Below are 19,521 nucleotides of genomic sequence, written 5' to 3' on the forward strand. Positions count from 1 at the left end.
CAGACAATTACATAATTTACAAAGTGATTCTTCAATAATTCTAGTACCTACATGGCACCATACATAGTTACTACAATTTTATTCACTATATTCCCTATGCTGTTTTTTACATACCTGGGAGTAGTTTATAACTATCAATTTGAACTTCTTAATCCCTTCACCTTTTTCACCCAGCCCAATCACCCCTCCCCTCTGGGAACCATCAGTTTATTCTTTCTACGAGTCTGTTTCTGTTTTGTTTGTTCATTTATTTTGTTTTTTAGATTCCATATAGAAGTGAAATCATATGGTATTTCTTTCTCTGTCTAACTTACTTCACTTAGCATAATATCCTCTAGGTCCATCCATTTTGTTGCTATACACACACACACACACACACACACACACATAATATAAACTAAAATAACTTGTAAATGTAATGAAAAAATTATTCTAGGTTCTTTCCCACTATATTATTGGTTTTAGTTTCAACTTTTGCAAGGATACATTTGTTTGATATTTTTGTTGATCTCTGCTTGGGATCTTCTTGACAGACCCTTCAGGTGAACGGACTAACTTTCCTTTTGGACATTTTGGGGTAATCAGCTTTCTTAAACTTGTACTTTAAAAAATACTACTGCTGCCATAAATATCTTTTGCAAAATAATCTTTAAAATACTTCTATGATAAAATAAATTATTGTGGTTTTACCCCATAAAGTAACAAATACACTTATGCAAGAGCATTCAGACTATACTGTCAAATTAAAAAAAAAAAATGACAACAGCCAACACAACAGTAGCTATCCAATATAAATGAATAAAAATCATACCTGCCCAGCCAGTATGGCTCAGTGGTTGAGCATCAACCGATGAAACAGGAGGTCAAGGTTAGATTCCTGGTCAGGGCACATGCCTGGATTTCAGGCTCCATCCCCAGTAGGGAGAGTGCAGGAGGCAGCCAATCAATGATTACCTCTCATCATCAATGTTTCTGTTTCTCTCTCTGTCTCTCTCTACTCTCTTTCTCTCTGAAATCAATAAAAAAAATTTTTTTTTAAAAATCATACCTAGTTTTTGTCAGATCAGCAAATAATATATTTTGTGGTGTGCCACAGAGTTTTAGTAACTAGCTTATTTGTGCCATGAGATGAAAAGGTTGAAAATTACAGCTCCAGAGCTCTACAGCACATCTGCTGAGCCTCTATTTCTATGCACAATCCGCACTAATTCTGCCAATTCAGGGCCTGACAGCTTTATGTAGCTTTCAAACAATAGCACAGACTAGGAGATAACTTGCTTTCATAGTACTAAATAGCTGGCAGGGCAGCAGCATCTAAAGCTTCTCCCACTACCACCCAGGATCAGAGTGGGTTAGGTGTTCCCATTTGAGAATAGTTCATTTCATCTACAAACGCCCTGTACGCTGTCCCTGAAAGGGAAGTGTGAATAACCTATCATCTAGAAAACATAGAGGAGTTATTAGTTTTTTGTCTTTCAAATTGAACCATGTATTATAATTACTCTGAGCACTGCAAACGTATCTCACACACTACTGGGTGAGACTGAATACAAAGTAGAGAACTAATAAGTATGTTTTGGCTATTTTAACAGAACTATTAATAATGATACTTTGTTTTTTAAAAGAAATGGAAAGTACAGGCCATATGCCAAACCAGTCAGGATGCCAGGACAACAGGCATAAGCCAGGATGTCTAGGGCAAACTGGGATATATGACCATTCTAAGATCACATGCGCACAGTGTCACAGCACTGCAGATATGGTAGTGATTAAGTCGGCATTCATCAGTACTAGCAGTATCATTTGACCTGGGCCTTGGACAATGACTAAGAATTTATAGATCTTGAATGTGGGCATAAGTGTTCTAGGAACATGGAAGAGAGTTTGCAAAAGCAGCAGAAATGTGAAAAGACATGCCGTGGTGTTAATGACTGGATGCATGTACATGAATAATTAGGGATGAAGCTGGCAGGTAGTCGGGATGCAGATTGTGAAGGATTTCAATGTAATCCGAAAGTTTTGAGCTTAAGACCATGTGGCAATTAAAGAATTTTAAATAGAGAAGTGATGTCAGGTGGAAATGTAGAAATACTACACTAATGAAGTAAGAGGCTGGTAGACTGTTCCAGAAATGCAGGCAGCAATAATGAGGATAGGGATATAGGCAGGGGCTGGGAGACATCAACGTCTCATGATTAAGGATCCATTTCCTTGAGAATTTTTAAACAGCATTTTTGTATTACCCAGCAGGGGTAGATTCTTAACAGAGAGGTCAAAGACTGAAGAGCACAGAAAACACTGTCAAAATCAACTATTCTGTGGGCAAACGACAGCGCGATACTCAGATGTCCTCCCTGTGGGACTAAAGTGAGACAAGCAGATTACAATTTAAGCAGCAGATAGAGGGGCTGACTGCTGAGACCAAGGACACCACGTAGGACAGCGTGAGGTGCCATGTCAGACTTAAGTAGCTCTGATTAAGCAGAAGTGCCTTGCAGACTATAATACCGAGAAGCATAACGACAGACGGCAAAGAATGAATAGATCGTGGAGTAGAAGACATGAGGCTGCTGATAGTGGCTTGATGATGATTATGAAGTTGGTATGTGACCTACATTTCAGTTTAGTTCACTTTGTACCAAGTTCAGTGAAATACATTTCATGGGTTGCATTTTGTCACTTAAGACTGATCTGCTACTAGGCCAGACTCTTTTCTTTTTTTTCTTTATTATTTGACACTCAATAAACCACAGTTATTTGCTCAGAACAGGAATGCACATGGTGAGGAGAATGAGGATGGAATAAAAGCCTGACAATTAAAATGACACATCATGATTTGGCCACAACTGCCCTGATTTATGCCTGTTGTCCAGCTTAATTTTTAATAGTTTCTCCTTTCACTCTCAAAAAATTACCTTAGATTAGTAAAATAAACTATAGAACCATCCCAAACATGATCTTTGTTCTTTATAAAGATTTAGGGAGACAAAGGAACACTAAATATCTTTGGGGAGCAAATGTCACATAATTCAAATATCTTCAGGACAATGAATTGTTAAACCATTTATTCTCATCTTTATTTGGAAAGAAATCGCAGCTGGTGCCTGGGGCAGGGGCTTGACTATGTTTAATAAAGGAAGGTCAGAAATGTTTTAAAAGAGATATTTTATAAACATTAAAATGTTTAATTAAGAGGTCAGAAAATATTTTTAGAGAGAGGTCTTGGTGCTGAGTCTGTAAGAATGAGCAATACTGAAGCATAAGAGAGCAGACAGGAACTTTTAAAGTGGCAGAAAGTTTAGACACAGAAACAGTACAACGTGCGTGCGTGCGTGTGTGTGTGTACTTGTGAAACTAAGATTTGCCTCACTGAAAGGGAAGGTGCAACTGAGAAATAATTGGTGATAAATATGTTTAGAATATGATCCTTAAAGAACAAATGAATGAATAAACCGATGAGTAACATGAGATAGATTTATCCAGGGAAGAGGACTTTAGCAAGGGCCCTAACAGGGCAAACTGACCTACAAGCCAAATTTGACCTAAAGTAGTGGTTTATTGGCCTATATAGTCTGTTAACATTCCTTTAAGTGTAGTTGTTTTCTTTGAAAATTAGATGACTTTACACAAAATTACCTATTTCAAGTTCCACTTTAACCTGTCTTGCTACAGGACAAAATGACTAAGCGAGGAAGGGCAGCTGTCCCTTGTAAATGGGTTGTCTACACTCCAGCTTTCTCACTCCTCCTTCCTGTTTCACTTGTATGAATCGCCTGCCTTTCAAGTGTGACCTTAGATGTGGTGCTTGGGAGCATAATCAGGAGCACAGCTGATTAAAGAGTAGAACTTCATTGTGACTAATAATATATAAGTAAAAGCTTCCTATTTCCTCTAGCATATTAATACATGTATCTAAATAATAATGACAGCATGCCCAGCCAGCGTGGCTCAGTGGTTGAGAGTCGACCTATGAACCAAGAGGTGACGGTTCAATTCCTGGTCAGGGCGCATGCCTGGATTGTGGGCTTGATCCCCAGTATGGGGTGTGCAGGAGGTAGCTAATCAATGATTCTCTCTCATCATTGATTTTCTCTCTCTCTCTCTCTCTCTCCCTTGCTCCCTTCCTCTCTGAAATCAATAAAAATATATTTAAAAATAAATAATGACAGCACAATAATAATAACTACCAAGCATATGCTATACTCCAGACATAGTGTAGAGTTCCTTTCAAACACAGATGGATTTGAGTCACAGCTCCAGGCATTGATAGCAGTTGACCTTGAACAAATTAACTCACTCTCTAAACCTCTGAGTATTTATTTGGAAAGTGGGTGACGTATCATATGTCATATGGCTTTTGTGAGGATTAAATGAATGAGATCATGTATATAAAACACTTAACATGGTTCTTGACATACAAATAACTCATTCATTAAAATAATATTTTCAAATTTGAAATCTGGGCACTTGTAAAGCTGTGGAAGCATGAGTTACAGAAGACCTACCACCAAGAGACTAATTTTCAATGACTGATGCTTTTCACAATATATTAACCCTCAAAGGATTTTTACTTTAATGGGTAGGTTTTTGGTCTCAGATCAGTAGTACAAATTTCTACGCACCTTAAAAGGATATTATGAGGGCAGGTTTAGTAAAGATCTGGTATTATGCACATTGTTTTGATAACTTTAATATGCCGACAAATATAATAAATATAAAGATGCATTGCTAATTTTACAGAAAAATCTGCACTAAAAATTCCCTGAAACTCATATGAAACAGCCTGTTTCCCTTAACACATGGACTTGGCATTCACAAACACTAGCCTGAGGCATTTATAACATGAGTGTTTTCAGATATTTAATCACAATAACCATTTAAGTGTAAAACATTATATATTACTAACTTAAGGTAAAGGAAAGGAGAACTGTTAGTTTCCAAACTACAATGAGAACTGAAATCGGACAGCAGTCATGAACAGTTCTCTGATAAATTGTCCCTAACTTCAAAAAAAGAGATAACTAGTAGAGAACAAAAGACATAAAAATGAAACATGTTTGGTGTTTTATAATTAGAAGCTATTTCTGTTCAGCAAGTACTCAAAAAATTTCTTATTTTTCATACTTTTTTCAAAAGATATATGAATTTAAATTGCAAATTTACAAATATTGACTCTTCTATACTGATTTACACCTTTCACACAAGCTTGGCTTATATACAATACAAAACAATTGTTTTCTGTTAATTATGTCAAACAACTGTGTTCCTTGAACAAAAAGTCCACCAATTGTTTAAATGTATTAACCAGTCGCTTATCTAAAGCAATATATTTTGTGGAGAGACAAATTTCAAAAGTCCTTCAAGCTTTCTCCATTTTTTCAAAGGATTTCAATTTTACATTTATTCATATAATGATAATAGTGCATTGGGCACCACCTCCTCAATGCCAAGTACTGTGCACATGTAACCATGCTACATCTTAATAACTTATTTATGGTATGAGCATTATTATTCCTATGTGAATTAGAAAACTCAGCCTTGGGTGATAAGGTAAGGTGCCCAGTTAGTAAGGAGCTGGGGTTTAATTCAGGGCCATTTGAAGAATACTGGTTTGCACTCTTTTTATAGATGATCTTGGAAATTTGGATAGATGTCTATTAATAAAAATTTTAAAACAGATACAATGAAAAAATCCATCAGATAATATTTGTAAAGTGACAATGTGTGTTGGCAATATAAAAATAGCAATTAAATTTTTTAAGTTTTCATCTATTTTTTCTCCAGCCACTAAAACAAAATTCCTTTGACAGAACAATACATATTTAGTCATGCATCAATGCCTTGGGAAAAACAACAACACACACATACAGATGAGCAATGGACACAGGTAATTACTTATGCATGGTATTCTCTTGTTATAGGAAATTTTTAATTTAAAAGTAGATCTAAAACTATTTTGTTAAATATATCTGTGAATATAAAATTAAACATTTAAAATTTTTAAAATGTAAATCTATATTGCAAGCTCTTGTAATGTAATTATTTCATTTGCTGAATCATTATAACACCACCTATATTTTAAGGAAAATCGGTTTGCCAATTGAGGATACAGTCTCAACGATGCATATATTGACTCAAAGTTAATTGCATTTCTTTTTTCCAAATATATTTTACTTTAACTGCAGACTAAGAAGATCCAATAAGAACATTTAAAATCATAAACGTTTTGAGCAGTAAAGTTAACAGAACTATTTGAATAGCATTTCTCATTTGCATTTAAGAAATAAAATAGTAACTCACTTGAAAACTGAATTGCAAATCCAGATTTGCTGATATAAAAATCCGTGTCAAACTGGATGGTTACAATATTGAGGGTGCTATGGATTCCTTCAGGAATAAGAGATCCACTAATTTCCTTTAAAAGCATTTCATTTTCTGGTGGACCATCCCAAACTCGGAGTATATCATGTGATGCTTCCGTATCGAAAGCAAGAAACTGTAGGCTGTGGAAGAAACATATATCTGTTTGATAAGTTTAAGTACAAATTCTGTTTTAAATAAAGAATATAACACATATGCATCTTTGCTCTTACTCATTACTAGAGGCCCATTGAATAAAATTTGTGCACTCAGGGGATGGGGGATCCCTCAGCCCAGATTGCAAGAGGGCGCAGGCTAGGCCGAGGAACCCCACCAGTACACAATTGGGGCTGGAGAGGGACGTGGGAAGTTGGCCAGCTGGGGAGGGACTGTGGGAGGGCTCCAGGGTGTGTCTGGCCCATCTTCCTCAGTGCCAATTGGCCAGACCCACACAGCAAGCTAACCTACTGGTTGTAGCGTCTGCCCCCTGGTGGGCAGTGCAAGTCATAGCGAGTAGTTGAGCAGCTGTAGCATTCATTAGCATATTACACTTGGATTGGTTGAATGGATGACCGGACACCTAGCATATTAGCTTTTCAAAATTTAACAGAATATTTAACCATAATAAATTTTTCTTGAACAGTATAATTTATTTCTTTAGAATGATGAAATGTACTATTATATCACCTGGCAAATTATCAACTTTGAGGTATACATTTTTTTCACTGTTCATGAATTTCAACTATGGCCACAGCAGGTGACACTGGTGGAGGATCTGGCACATGCCAGGCACCGTGCAAAATGCATTACATTTTGTTACTGTTGTTGTTGAACTATTATGTCTCTATGAAGCAGGAATAGTTTTTATCTCAATTTTATAAATGTGTCATATGGAGTTTAGATAGATTAAATAAAATGCCAAAGGATGGCAGAGTCATAAATTGAACTAAAGTTTCTTACTCCACAATATATATTTTTACCAATGTTTCAAGTTTGTTTGTTTGTTTGATTAGATTTCAATGAGACTTATTCCACAAATGCAAGAATAATTCACATTTAGAAACCAATCAATATCCTCACAGTGATAGATATAAGAAAAATATAACATAAACATCTCAATATATACAGAGAGAAAAGTATTCTAAAAAATTCAACATTATAATGGTACTCAGCAATCCAGGAGTAAAAGGGAACTTCCTCAATGTAAAAAATAATGTTTACTCACCCTCCAAAAAAAAAGGATGAAAACTAAATAACCTTGTTTTATAATAAATCTAATCTGTTTTATATATAATTTAGACAAAATTAGTATCTGACATTCTGTGACTAGTGCCAAAAATTAGAAATCCAATTTTGTCAACAGTTCAACTCAACTCTTTCAACATATATATCACATTTATGTTTGATATATGAATGGTTGCAACTTTAATTTTGAACAATATCAAGTACTGTTCTTTAATTTAAAAAAGTCCCAGAATCCAGTTGAAATCAATATTTTCAAGTTTTCTAATATTTAAGTAAAACAATGCATTACCTATGCTAAATAAAAATAGTTTGAGAGTCGATCTAGTGTAATCTATTTTGTTCTGCAAACTCCGTTGCAAAAATGACATGCCAGATCATATCCAACAGTATACCAGTTTACATCCAATAATGCATTCAGTATACCTTTCATAACGTTTTTTATTTTTATTTATTTATTTTTTTAAATATATATTTTATTGATTTTTTACAGAGAGGAAGAGAGAGGGATAGAGAGTTAGAAACATCGATGAGAGCAAAACATCAACCAGCTGCCTCCTGCATACTCTCTACTGGGGATGTGCCTGCAACCAAGGGACATGCCCTTGACCAGAATCGAACATGGGACCCTTCAGTCCGCAGCCAGACACTCTATCCGCTGAGCCAAACCGGTTAGGGCTTTCATAATGTTTTTTTAAATGATAATACTTGTTTTCTATAACCACTTGCACCACCAGAAGCCTGTCTGAAATTTCACTATGTAAAAGAATCAATTCCTAGGTTTAAAGTCATTGTTTTGTGAACAATAACACACTGGCTCATTTGTCAAGGACGATTTGTTCATTTACTAATCCCTCCCTAGCCATAACCCAAATACTTAACCTAAGGCTGAGAGCATGTCACAGCCTTGGCAACCTGACTGTTGACATAGGAGTCGATGGTCTGCTCTCATCTAAAGGGCCATGATGTGAAGAATTGTCACCCACCCCTCTATCCTCAGCAGAAAGAGGAATCGAGCCTGGGTAAAGGGGCAGAGAGCAGGTGCTCCGGACATGCTAAAGCCATGGAAGACAAGGAGTACATACTTACTGAGTCCCGCTTCTATTCTTAGTTTTTCTAAATGTTTGTGAGGCTAAATTTATGATGGTGACCAGGACAATTTTGTATACCTATCAAAATGGTAGACTCAGTTTTTTGAGTCTTCAAGAATTAAATGTGTAGCCAGGCAGCCAGGCAGGGTGGCTCAGTTGTCTGGGGGTCCTCTCATGCACCGAAAGGTTGCTGGTTTGATTCCCAGTCAGGGCACATGCCTAGGCTGTGGGTTTGATCCCCAGTTGAAAAGTGTACAGAAGGCAACTGTTTTCTCTCTCTCTCTCTCTCTCTCTCTCTCTCTCTCTCTCTGCCCCCCCCCCACCTCTCTAGGCATGTCCTCAGGGGAAAATTAAAAACAAAAGAATTAAGTGAGCAAAGTGCCAAGAAGCAGAATAATTTCTCTTCCTCTGTGCCCTCTTATAAATATGAGAAGCGTCTTTCTATGGGGTTATATCAGCTACCACTGTGGCCCATAAATCAATAAACCATTCTTATTAATACTTTTATTTTTCATATATTTAACAGATAAAATCTAAGTTTTTCCTTACCAAGGTTAAAAATCTTGAAAAATGTTGATTGATATTATACTTAGGGGCTCATCAGGGAATCCAGATCCTCTAATCATTTTAAGAAAACAAAATCCATTTACCTGACAATGTTTCCTGGATCCACTTCAATCATCCACATGCAACGCAGATTATTGTCATATGGAAAGGGGTAACCGGGAGATAAGATTCTTCCTGATGATTCTCCTTTGAAACGACCTCCACATTCAGCTAATAAATAAGAAGATGGAAATTTAACTCACAGCTTAATGCCAGTCTTTTGAAAACAATCTGCGAATTTTACTATGATACCTAGTACCTTAAGAAAAATAAGAATTGATCCGCCCCTTTTCTTCAAAGTATATATTTGTATATGCTTTCTCAGAGTAAGGTATTAATTGAAGAAAGAACATATTGCACAATAAAGCAAGAGTGTCGAGTTAGATCACATAAAAAATAATGGAATGAATGCAATTCGGGATTTTAAAAAAAGAGAGACACACTCAAAAACTCTAAGTTTAGGATTCCAAACATTTTAAGATGTGTTGTTAAATAATGACAATTTAAAAAGGAGAAACAGATGGCGAGTTGCTTAGTGCTCGTTGGTTGCAGGCTGAATAATTCATCATCTTGCTAACCCACCTCTGAGAAAAACTAATCTTTACTGTAGTCCCTCAGGCCTTCTAAATTTCATTGTCCTTTTATTCCCCTTTAAATCACTCTAAACACTTTCACTTTAACCTCCCAAAAGCCAAAGCATCATTTTTATTAGAGATTTCTTACTTCAGTTAAATTTAGTTTGGTTTTGATTGAATGTAATCTCTAATTTTTATAAAATTCATCAAGTTAAAATGTGTAAATATTGTCATATATTCTAATGAGATTTTTATCTTTTGGGGAATTCCCTCTCCATTTTAATACTTTTTTAACATACAGGGATGCCTGGTGTAGTCTTAATTCCAGAAATAACTGTATTGAAGAAGAGAAAACTAAGTATTTTAGTCATATATTATAAATTTAAAAATTCTCCAAATTATTTCCTACTAAAAAGTAACCCAAACAAAGCTTGCTAGTTGCATAAATATTTGAAGAAACTTTTATATTTTCCTTGTTGTTATCTTACTCAAATTCAATGGCTGAATTAATCTTCTTTTTTTTTTTTTTAAGGCAAAGGTCAAAGATAGAGTTTTAGCATTTGGGAGACATCTTAGAACAGAACCTAATGGTTCAAATTTGCAGGCTCTACTCATATAAGTGTATTTGTTGCAAAGATTTTAGATATATTTCACTGTACTGTGATGGTTAGTTTCTTGTGGTAACTTGGCTAGGTTTACAAGAGCCAGCTATCTAATCAAACACTAGCCTAGGTGCTGCTGTGAAGTTATTTCATCAATGTGGTTACCATCTGCAATCAATTTACTTTAAGTAAAGGAGATTACCTTTGATATTGTGTTTGATAATGTTGTTGGCCCTCATCTAATCAATTGGAAGGCCTTTTGAGCAAAAACTGAATTTTCTAGAAAAGAACTTCTCCCTGCAGTCTAAACTCCTGCCTGACCTTCCAGCCTTTTGGCCTTTCCTATAGATTTTGGATTTGTCAGCCACCACAATTGCTTGAATCAATTCCCTAAAGTGAATCTCTTTAGAAAGACAGATTATAGATAGGTAGGTAGATAGACAGATCAATTGATCTAGATCTAGTATTCTATTGATTCTGTTTTTCTAGAGGGATTGACACATTCATAGAGGACTAGCAGTTTTTTGTATTGCAACAATTCAATCTAATTTATATTGGGATTAATTTTTTAATAGTTTGTAATTTACTTATTATTACTAGTATTTATTTTTTTTAGTTAAGTTTTATTGATTTGAGAGAGAGAGAAAAGGAGAGAGGGAGAGAGATAGAAACATCGACCAACTGACTCCTGCACACCCCCTACTGGGAATTCGAGGCTGCAACCCAGGCACATGCCCTGACCAGGAATCAAACCAGTGACCTCTTCGTTCATGGACTGGTGCTCAACCACTGAGCCACTGGCTAGGATGTTATTATTTTTTAAAATATGTTTTTATTTTTTATTTTTTTAAATATATTTTAATGATTTTTTACAGAGAGGAAGAAAGAGGGATAGACAGAAACATGCGTTGGCTAAGTCCTTGGGCCCTGACAGGGACTGGAACCTGACCTCCTGGTTCATAGGTCAATATTCAACCACTGAGCAACACCAGCCAGGCAGCAATTTATCATTTTTAAGTAAATAAGAAGATATCAGTATTCAAGATGTCACTATCACTTGTGGTATTTCTAATATTTTAAACAAAAACTTTATTGAACAACTAGAACTGTATACCTATATTAATTCATTTTCATCATTTTTATGATTTATCAATATTGGCATATACTTATTATGCAAACAAACTTTATTCTTCATATTTTTCCGATGAATGTTTAACCAATTACAGGCTAAATTGGAGTTATGTGCACTATGTTGTATCTTGCATTTAAACATAACTTCTTTTTATCTCCATTTTTCTTTACTTAGTATTTTGACTTCAAATGAGCCGGGGTGGTATGTTATAGTGCTAGAATTCATTTCTGTGAGGAGACTTATGTTTGCAGGATAACAATGAAATAGTATTTAAAGAAAGTATACTGCTTTAAAAATTAATTTTTATTTGATCAAAGTATAAGTTTCAGAAATGTAATTACCCATGTATTAGAGAAAAAGTTTTATTTGCTTGAGGAAAAAATATAGCCATATAAATATTTAATATTAATAAGCACAGAAAATTATAATCTTAGGCCAGGTGGTAAAGCTATCAATTGTTGCCAACAGAGAACACTATCCAAAACAGAATTTCATCTTCTGTTATCATGGAAATCATCACCCATGTGCCCAACTGTTTTCAGCTGTTATTCCTGATCATCTCTCATTGAAAAAATAAATAAATAAACATTACCCTTCTCATGAGATCTTGAGCAGTATTAAGTCACTAAGTTTGTCTTGGGATATTTTATATAAAGTGCATTGATTCACTGCAAACATAATTAAAATCTTCTGATCTCAGACCAAATGTTTTTCTATTTGCATAAAATACTCCAAAAAATAAAGAATATTTTCAGCTTGGATCAATACATATTAAAAAACATATGGTTTTTAATGTATTTGTTTTGTGAATTTAATTTTCAAGACAGCATGCAAGTCAGTGTTTGCAAGTTTATAGTTTTATGTTATTGTAACCTTTAATGATTTTCTAAATATATTTCCTGTACACATCAAAGAATATAACCTAGAGAGAATTAATCAATGCTACATTTTTCTCATAACCACTGCCAGTGGGCAGTTTATTGGTCATATTCCAGAATCCTAAGCTTAATCAATTTAGGTTGATTATTATTATAGATATTATCCTCATAATCTATCCAAAATTCAGTTGCTGTCTGAAAAGAAAGGACTGAAAATGCATTTTGGTTGGATTAAAAACATGTTTGCTTTCTGCATGAATCTGTTTTCAAAATCCAATAGAGGTCTCAGGGCATCAAAAACACTGCAGTTAGCCACGAGGCCTCTAATGACTAAAATTCTATTTTTTAATAGTTTGTATTCTAGCAAATGTTGTGGAGATTCATATGTTGACCATACCAACTAACAAAGATTAAACCTTGTCTCAGTAGGTCCTCAAACCATATACATTAAATATGTGCATTTTTTTGGGATATTAATTAACCTTAATAAAACTATTTTAGAAAAATATTTTGGCCAATTTAATACATACGGACATGTGACGGAAGGAACCTGTGCCTCCGTAAACACCATTACAAAATAAGAATGACTAAAGAATCAGTGCATGTTTGTTCCCTACTAAGCAGTCAGTGTTTTGTTAAAATGTTGGTTTTTTGTTGTTGCCCTAAAAATCCAACCTGGGATATATCTGATTTTGTGGGGAGGTAGGGGGAGTAGTGGTCTTTACAATACTTTTCTATCCACCCTCCCACCCACACATACCCAATATTCATTATTGAGCTATCAGATAGTAGAGAATGCTTATTGTCTAGCTTCATGTAAACTATATATCTGATATCACTCAGGAGAATCTTATGGAAATTGGTTAATTATATTATGCTGCATACACATTTTAAAAAGCATATGGACTTCCATAGATTTCTGAAAAGTTGAGTATATAAACAAAGCCTTTTTCAGTTATTGATAATTAGTTTATTGTTTTTAATCACCTTCATAGCAGTACAGGCAATCATTTTTTTTATTAAAACTAAAGGCCTGGTGCACAGGATTTGTACACTGGTGGGGGGCATGGCCTGTGGGGATCAACCCGCTGTGCAAGTGCTGTTCATCCCAGTCAGCCCAGCGGTGTTCCCACTGTGGGAGCATACTGACCACCAGGGGGCAGCTCCTGCACTGAGCGTCTGCCCCCTGGTGGTCAGTGTGCATCATAGCGACTGGTCAACTGGTTGTTCTGGTCATTCCACCATTTGGTCGCTGGGCTTTTATTATATAGGATAAATATGTACAATGTGATTGAATTATATGGTTAAGAATCTTAACACATTTCTGTAGTGTGTTAAATTTTACCAAGATAGGAACAATAAAGACTAAAATTAAAATTAAATTTTTTGATGCTACATTGCATCAAAAAATACTCATAAAAATTATTAAAAGAAGCCCTTCACTTTCCATTAATGTCCTTCTGACAAATTTTAGTTCATTAACTTCATTTTTTTTTTTTTTTAGGTTTTGAAAATAGTGTATTTCTTACTAATATATTTTTTAAAATTTTTATTAGCTATATTAGGGTAACACTGGCTAATAACCTGACATTAATTTCATGTATACAACTTTATAGTTCTATACTCTATGATAATATGGATGGATCTTATGGAATGAGTTAGGCAAAAAAAAAGATAAGAACTGTCCGGCTGACATAGCTCAGTGGTTGAGCTTTGACCTATGAACCAGGAGGTCACAGTTGGATTCTTGATCAGGGCATATGCCCAGGTTGCAGGCTTGGTCCCGTGTGGGGGCTGCAGAAGGCAGCCAATCAATGATTCTCTTTCATCATTGATGTTTCTATCACGCTCTCCCTCTCCCTCTCCCTCTCCCTGAAATCAATAAAAATCTATTTAAAAAAATACTTTTTCACTCATATGTGAATATAAAATAAAAATCAACAAATGAATAAGCAAAACAAACATATAAAGAAACAAAAAAAAGCAAACAACAAACTCATAGATACAGACAAGAGAATGGTGGTTCTCAGAGGAGAAAAAAGGGTAAAGGGAGGACAAAGAGCGTAAATGGGGTCAACTACACGGTGACTGATGGAGACTAGACTGCGGGCGGGGAGCACATGTTAACTTCTTGACTTAAGGTATGAGTTGTGTGTAGACAGATGGAATCACTTGAAAAACTATAGTGTATTCTGGTAACACTTCTATAGAAATATTTCCTGACAATCTAAACGAGTCTCCTACCAATACAGGAAGGCAGAGGGTAGTCCCATGCCCTTCTCTCCCCAGTCATGCACTTGAGAAGGCTACTTCCATGGAGAGTGTAGCCGGGATTGCATCCATAAATGATAGTGCTACCGGCAAAGTGGCCTTGGTCACTGATCTTGTATCCAAATTGTGGAATGCCAGGGTCTTCACAATGTGAAAGTTCAAAACCTGCGAGAAGAACATAAATTTATTAAAGGTGAAATTTAACAGAAAAAATTAAAACTCTACAAATCATGTATTCCTATAATTTTCATACAGTTACGTTCCCTTACTCAGTTGTATTCTCTTTCCTACTTATAATACTCTTTCCACATTTAATTTTGATATTAGGCAGCAGCCAAAAAGAGTTTTTACATTTTTTAAAATAAGAATTTATTTATTTTTTGTATTTTTCAAATGATTCCCATGGTCTATATGACTATATCATGGCTTGTTTTAGTACTAAGCTGCTTGCATGCTTTAAGTGATTTACAGCTAATAATAGATTCTGGCCATTATAACTACTACATCAAAATTTAAAACATAAAATTTATGTGAAATCATAATTGTCCAAGTAACAAATATGTCCACTGCAAATATAAATTGAGACTCTTTACTGCTATAGTCTTAGAACATGAAATAGTTTTGTATTTAAAATATACTTTATAAAAAAAAACCTAATAGTAATTAGACTGAAGAACCCTGAATTGTTATATTCTGCCTTCTCCAGAAATTTACAGCTCTGAAAAAATTCTCACAGGGAAATAAGCCCCCAAACACATATTATTCTTCCTACATGTTGTCACTCTGGGGTGAAAAGAAAATATTTTTGTGATTCTGCAGAGTTTGGGCTTCTTGCATTAATTTTACTGGAAAGTTGGGACCCTGGGGCCAGAGCAAGCCTTAATAAGTTATTTTACAACTATAACATTAGTAAGAGAATTCGAGAGAGGTTTCCCTAACTTTGGAGGAGGTTTGTGTTTTTACTTGAAGGGAAAACAAGGCCAGGGCCTGAGGGACATCTTCAGATGACAAAAACTGCATGCACAAGAGGCTAATCTGGCCTCTGGAGAGATGTCTTTACTTTGCAAAGGTTAGAATAAAAAGCCAGAGTCCGTCCTATCCATCTCAGAGAAGCAAAGGTTTTCCTCTCTCCTTTCCAGACAGGAGGGCGAGACAACTACTTTAAACGGAGAAAGCCTATTTTTCTTCATCCCTTGCCTCTGTCCACTCGTGTAGATTTTTCTATCTGATTTTCATCTTGTTACTACAAGGTGAAGGGCCGGGTCAAAGGGGGCTACACGGTTATTGTTATTATGATTATATTACCTTAATGATAATTTGATCTCTCAAGATCCAGAAGACCTTGGGTATAATTCAGAATAAAATTAAGAAAGATGGATATTAAAAACCTAACAATCAGAGCACAATAAACTGTTAAGATTCTGAAATAACTAGAAGATACTTCGTAATTTAAACCAAACATAACACTAGTAATCAAAACATATTTCCAACACCCTATGGAGTTCTCTATCTCTAATGTTTTACAAAAAGAAGATAATTAGGTGCAAAATTATCCAAGTTCTGACTTCTGAGACTAGAGAATGAAAAAGAATATCCAGATAGCGTCATGTATGAGGGAAATCTGTGATTTTAACACAAAAATGTTGGAGATAAGGAAAACATTTGTGTCTTAAGTTATATAATAAAAAGATTTGCATCTCTTTTATAGGCACAGATCCTTGACCAAATTAGTATAGAAACTAGAAAGTAAAATTTACATCATTGGCTTTTTTACAGTATCAAAACATACATAAAATCACCAAAACTTGTAAGCTGGAAATAATGTGTTTAAACTATAATTTCTGTGTGTTGAGGGATATATTTGCTCTTGGAGAACAAAAGGATCCTTTCCTAGTCTCTTTTAGGGGTTCTTAATCATTCCCTCCTCAGTTAACTGATAGAATTGCTCTGCATATTTCAATTCATTTACAATCACTGCTTCTTATGTTTGTTTCCCTACCAACTAGAATGATTTGATGACTTTTTCTTTCTCACAATGCCCACCAAGCACAAATCCTGGCACATAGCAGATGCTCAATAATGCTCCTGGATGACTTCGGATTTTTAAAGGCAATTACTTCTGGGGAACAACTAAAAAAATACCTAAAATAATTCTAATGAGAAACTGAAGGTAATGAGACGATTAAAAAAATGCATCTTCAGAAATTTCCCTTACGGATCAATTTGTGACAGCCCAATTTGGGTAAAAATATGTTAAGGAAAATTCAAACAGCTTCAGTGACAGAGCTAGACGTTAATCCAAATGATGACATATTATTTATATATGTATATATACATACAAATACATACATGCATATACATGTATATATATTATACTTTATATACATATTTATATATATATAACAAGGTATAAAGGATACATGTTCTAGCAAGTCAGTCTTTTAAACACAGAAGTAGAAAAAGCAGAAGTTGTAACTGTAAAATTTCAGAACATTAATTTGCATACTTGATACTATTTTTACTTACTATTTTTTTCTTTATATAATGCTCTCCAGTTCCATCCATGCTGTTGCAAATGGTAGGAGTTCCTTTCTTTTTTATAGCAGCGCAGTATTCCACCATGTAGATATACCATAGTTTTTAATCCACTCATCTGCTGATGGGCACTTAGGCTGTTTCCAAATCTTAGTTATGGTGAATTGTGCTGCTATGAACATAGGGGTGCATATATCCTTTCTGATTGGTGTTTCTAGCTTCTCGGGATATATTCCTAGAAGTGGGATCACTGGGTCAAATGGGAGTTCCATTTTTAGTTTTGATGAGCATTTATAACATTTCCAATCACTACGGTTACAGAAGGGCTGTGCTTCTATGTAGCCTTCCAAAAGTATGTGAGTGTGTTTCTATAGGTTATGCCCCATGTCCGGATCCACTTTGTCCCTAAGATTCATTCAAAGTTTGCTAATCTACTATTCAACATTTGCCTTGACTTACTGAAAGGTAAATAGTTGAATCCCTACCTCAACATAATTTCTTTTCAATTTATCAGGAACAACAACTGTGTATTCACATAGGGACATGTCATGTCTGGTCAGAAAAACAGAGCCAATGCTGCAATAAGGCAGAAGGCTTAGAGATATATGATATCTGAAAATTCACTTTTCGAATGTAAGTAGCATTTTTGATGTAACTTAAAATAAAAAGACCCTTATGTGTGTGTGTGTGTGTTTTCATCAGAGTTTTTAGCTTATAGAAGTTATGACTTTAAACAAACAAACAAAAAGATTATGGAAATGACCGCTATTCATTCCACCTGGAGAAACAGGTGGAATGCAAAGAATACATATTTTTAAACTGCCAGTGCTCTAAATTCTACGTATAAAGTCTGAAAAAAGTGCTGCTTTGTGTATTGTACATCATACATTTGTACATCATTCTGGAATGGTGGGGTTCCGCATTTCCTGATTTTTTTATTTTATTTTTTTTTTGCAATCAGCCATTTGGTATTTGGCCAAATGTAAAAATGGTGTACTCTAATTATATCTTGGAACGGAATTTAATGAGATATTGCCAAATTACTCTTCTAGGTGGCTTTACCAAAGGTAAAAGAGGTTCAAGCTCTTCAAACTGTCATCAACACTTGGTATTGTGCACCTTTTTAATTTTTACCAATTTTATGAATGTGCGATAGCATATTATTTAATGTTTACTCTTCATTTCTTAATTTTTATTATGCATTTGACTTATTGGCCACTGGAGTTTCTTCTGTGAAATTTTCTTTTAGAATTTTTTTTTCTTATTGACTTGTAGGATTCTTTCTATACAGTGTATATATATATTAGCTCCCAATATACATATATAATACCTCCTAAACTGTCTCATCTTTTTAGTTTTTTAATGGTATGTTTGTTATAGAAAATTTAAAAAAAAATAATGACTGGGGCTTGGTCAGTAAAGCAGAGTTGCTAAGATTCAATATAAAAACAATTAGAGGGAAAGTATAAGACATGTGAGGGAGTGGAGGTCAGAGGAGCACTGCTGGCTTTCAGGAAATCTAGTTCTGGGAAGCTGCTGCCACACACGCCCAGGTGCCAGCAACACAATCCAGCTGGAAGACGCTCGTGGAAAATAATGGCTTCTCCACTGATCCCACCTTTCCGCTCTCAGGGGACTGCCTTTAATTGGCAGATTCCAAGCAGAGATCTTCGCTGGAAAGAACCTGGCAAATGTACTGCCAGGTTTTTAATCTCTGCACTTAGGATGTGCTTAGAAAGACAAGGATGGACAGACTTTTACCTGTATATTTTGTTTTAGAAAACTTTCTCCTACTTAAAGACATAGTTATTCTAGGTGACAGTTTTTTTTCTAAACATTGTAAAGTTTTGATGTTCATATATGTCTCTAATCTGCCAGACATTAACTTTTATGTAAACAGTAAATTTGTAGGACTTTAAATATTTATGTTTAAGATTAACAGAACGTTTTGGGATGTGAAGGCTATACAAATGGTAATGTCTCCTTTGTTATTCCAGTATGAAGCGAGTACATCCAATATTGTCTGTAAATTGATAATCAAGACATATTTCTTTGATATTTTAGTTAAAATATATTATACTACACAATGCAGCATAGATCAATACTTCCTTTATTACTTGGTTAATTTCAAGATTTAAAGAATAAAGGAAATGCCAAAAATATCTGTCTTAAGTGGTTTATAGGACATAGGAATACATGGAATAATTTTGTTGCTCTTTTATAATTTAA

General features: G+C 34.8%; 1 protein-coding gene across 1 annotated transcript in view; it reads right to left on the reverse strand.

Annotated features, from left to right (window-relative positions):
- Window positions 1–19,521, reverse strand: part of LOC102765647 (CUB and sushi domain-containing protein 3) — a gene marked incomplete at its 5' end in the record, with an annotated part of 698,415 nt that overhangs the window by 247,477 nt on the left and 431,417 nt on the right. Inside the window, 3 exons of the mRNA XM_006755250.2 lie at window positions 6,301–6,503; window positions 9,344–9,470; window positions 14,731–14,922. Coding sequence (XP_006755313.1) covers window positions 6,301–6,503; window positions 9,344–9,470; window positions 14,731–14,922 — 522 coding nt within the window. The remainder of the gene's footprint in view (window positions 1–6,300; window positions 6,504–9,343; window positions 9,471–14,730; window positions 14,923–19,521) is intronic.

Source organism: Myotis davidii, unplaced genomic scaffold (assembly GCF_000327345.1).
Source record: "Myotis davidii unplaced genomic scaffold, ASM32734v1 scaffold713, whole genome shotgun sequence".
In the NCBI taxonomy this organism is placed as follows: Eukaryota; Metazoa; Chordata; class Mammalia; order Chiroptera; family Vespertilionidae; genus Myotis; species Myotis davidii.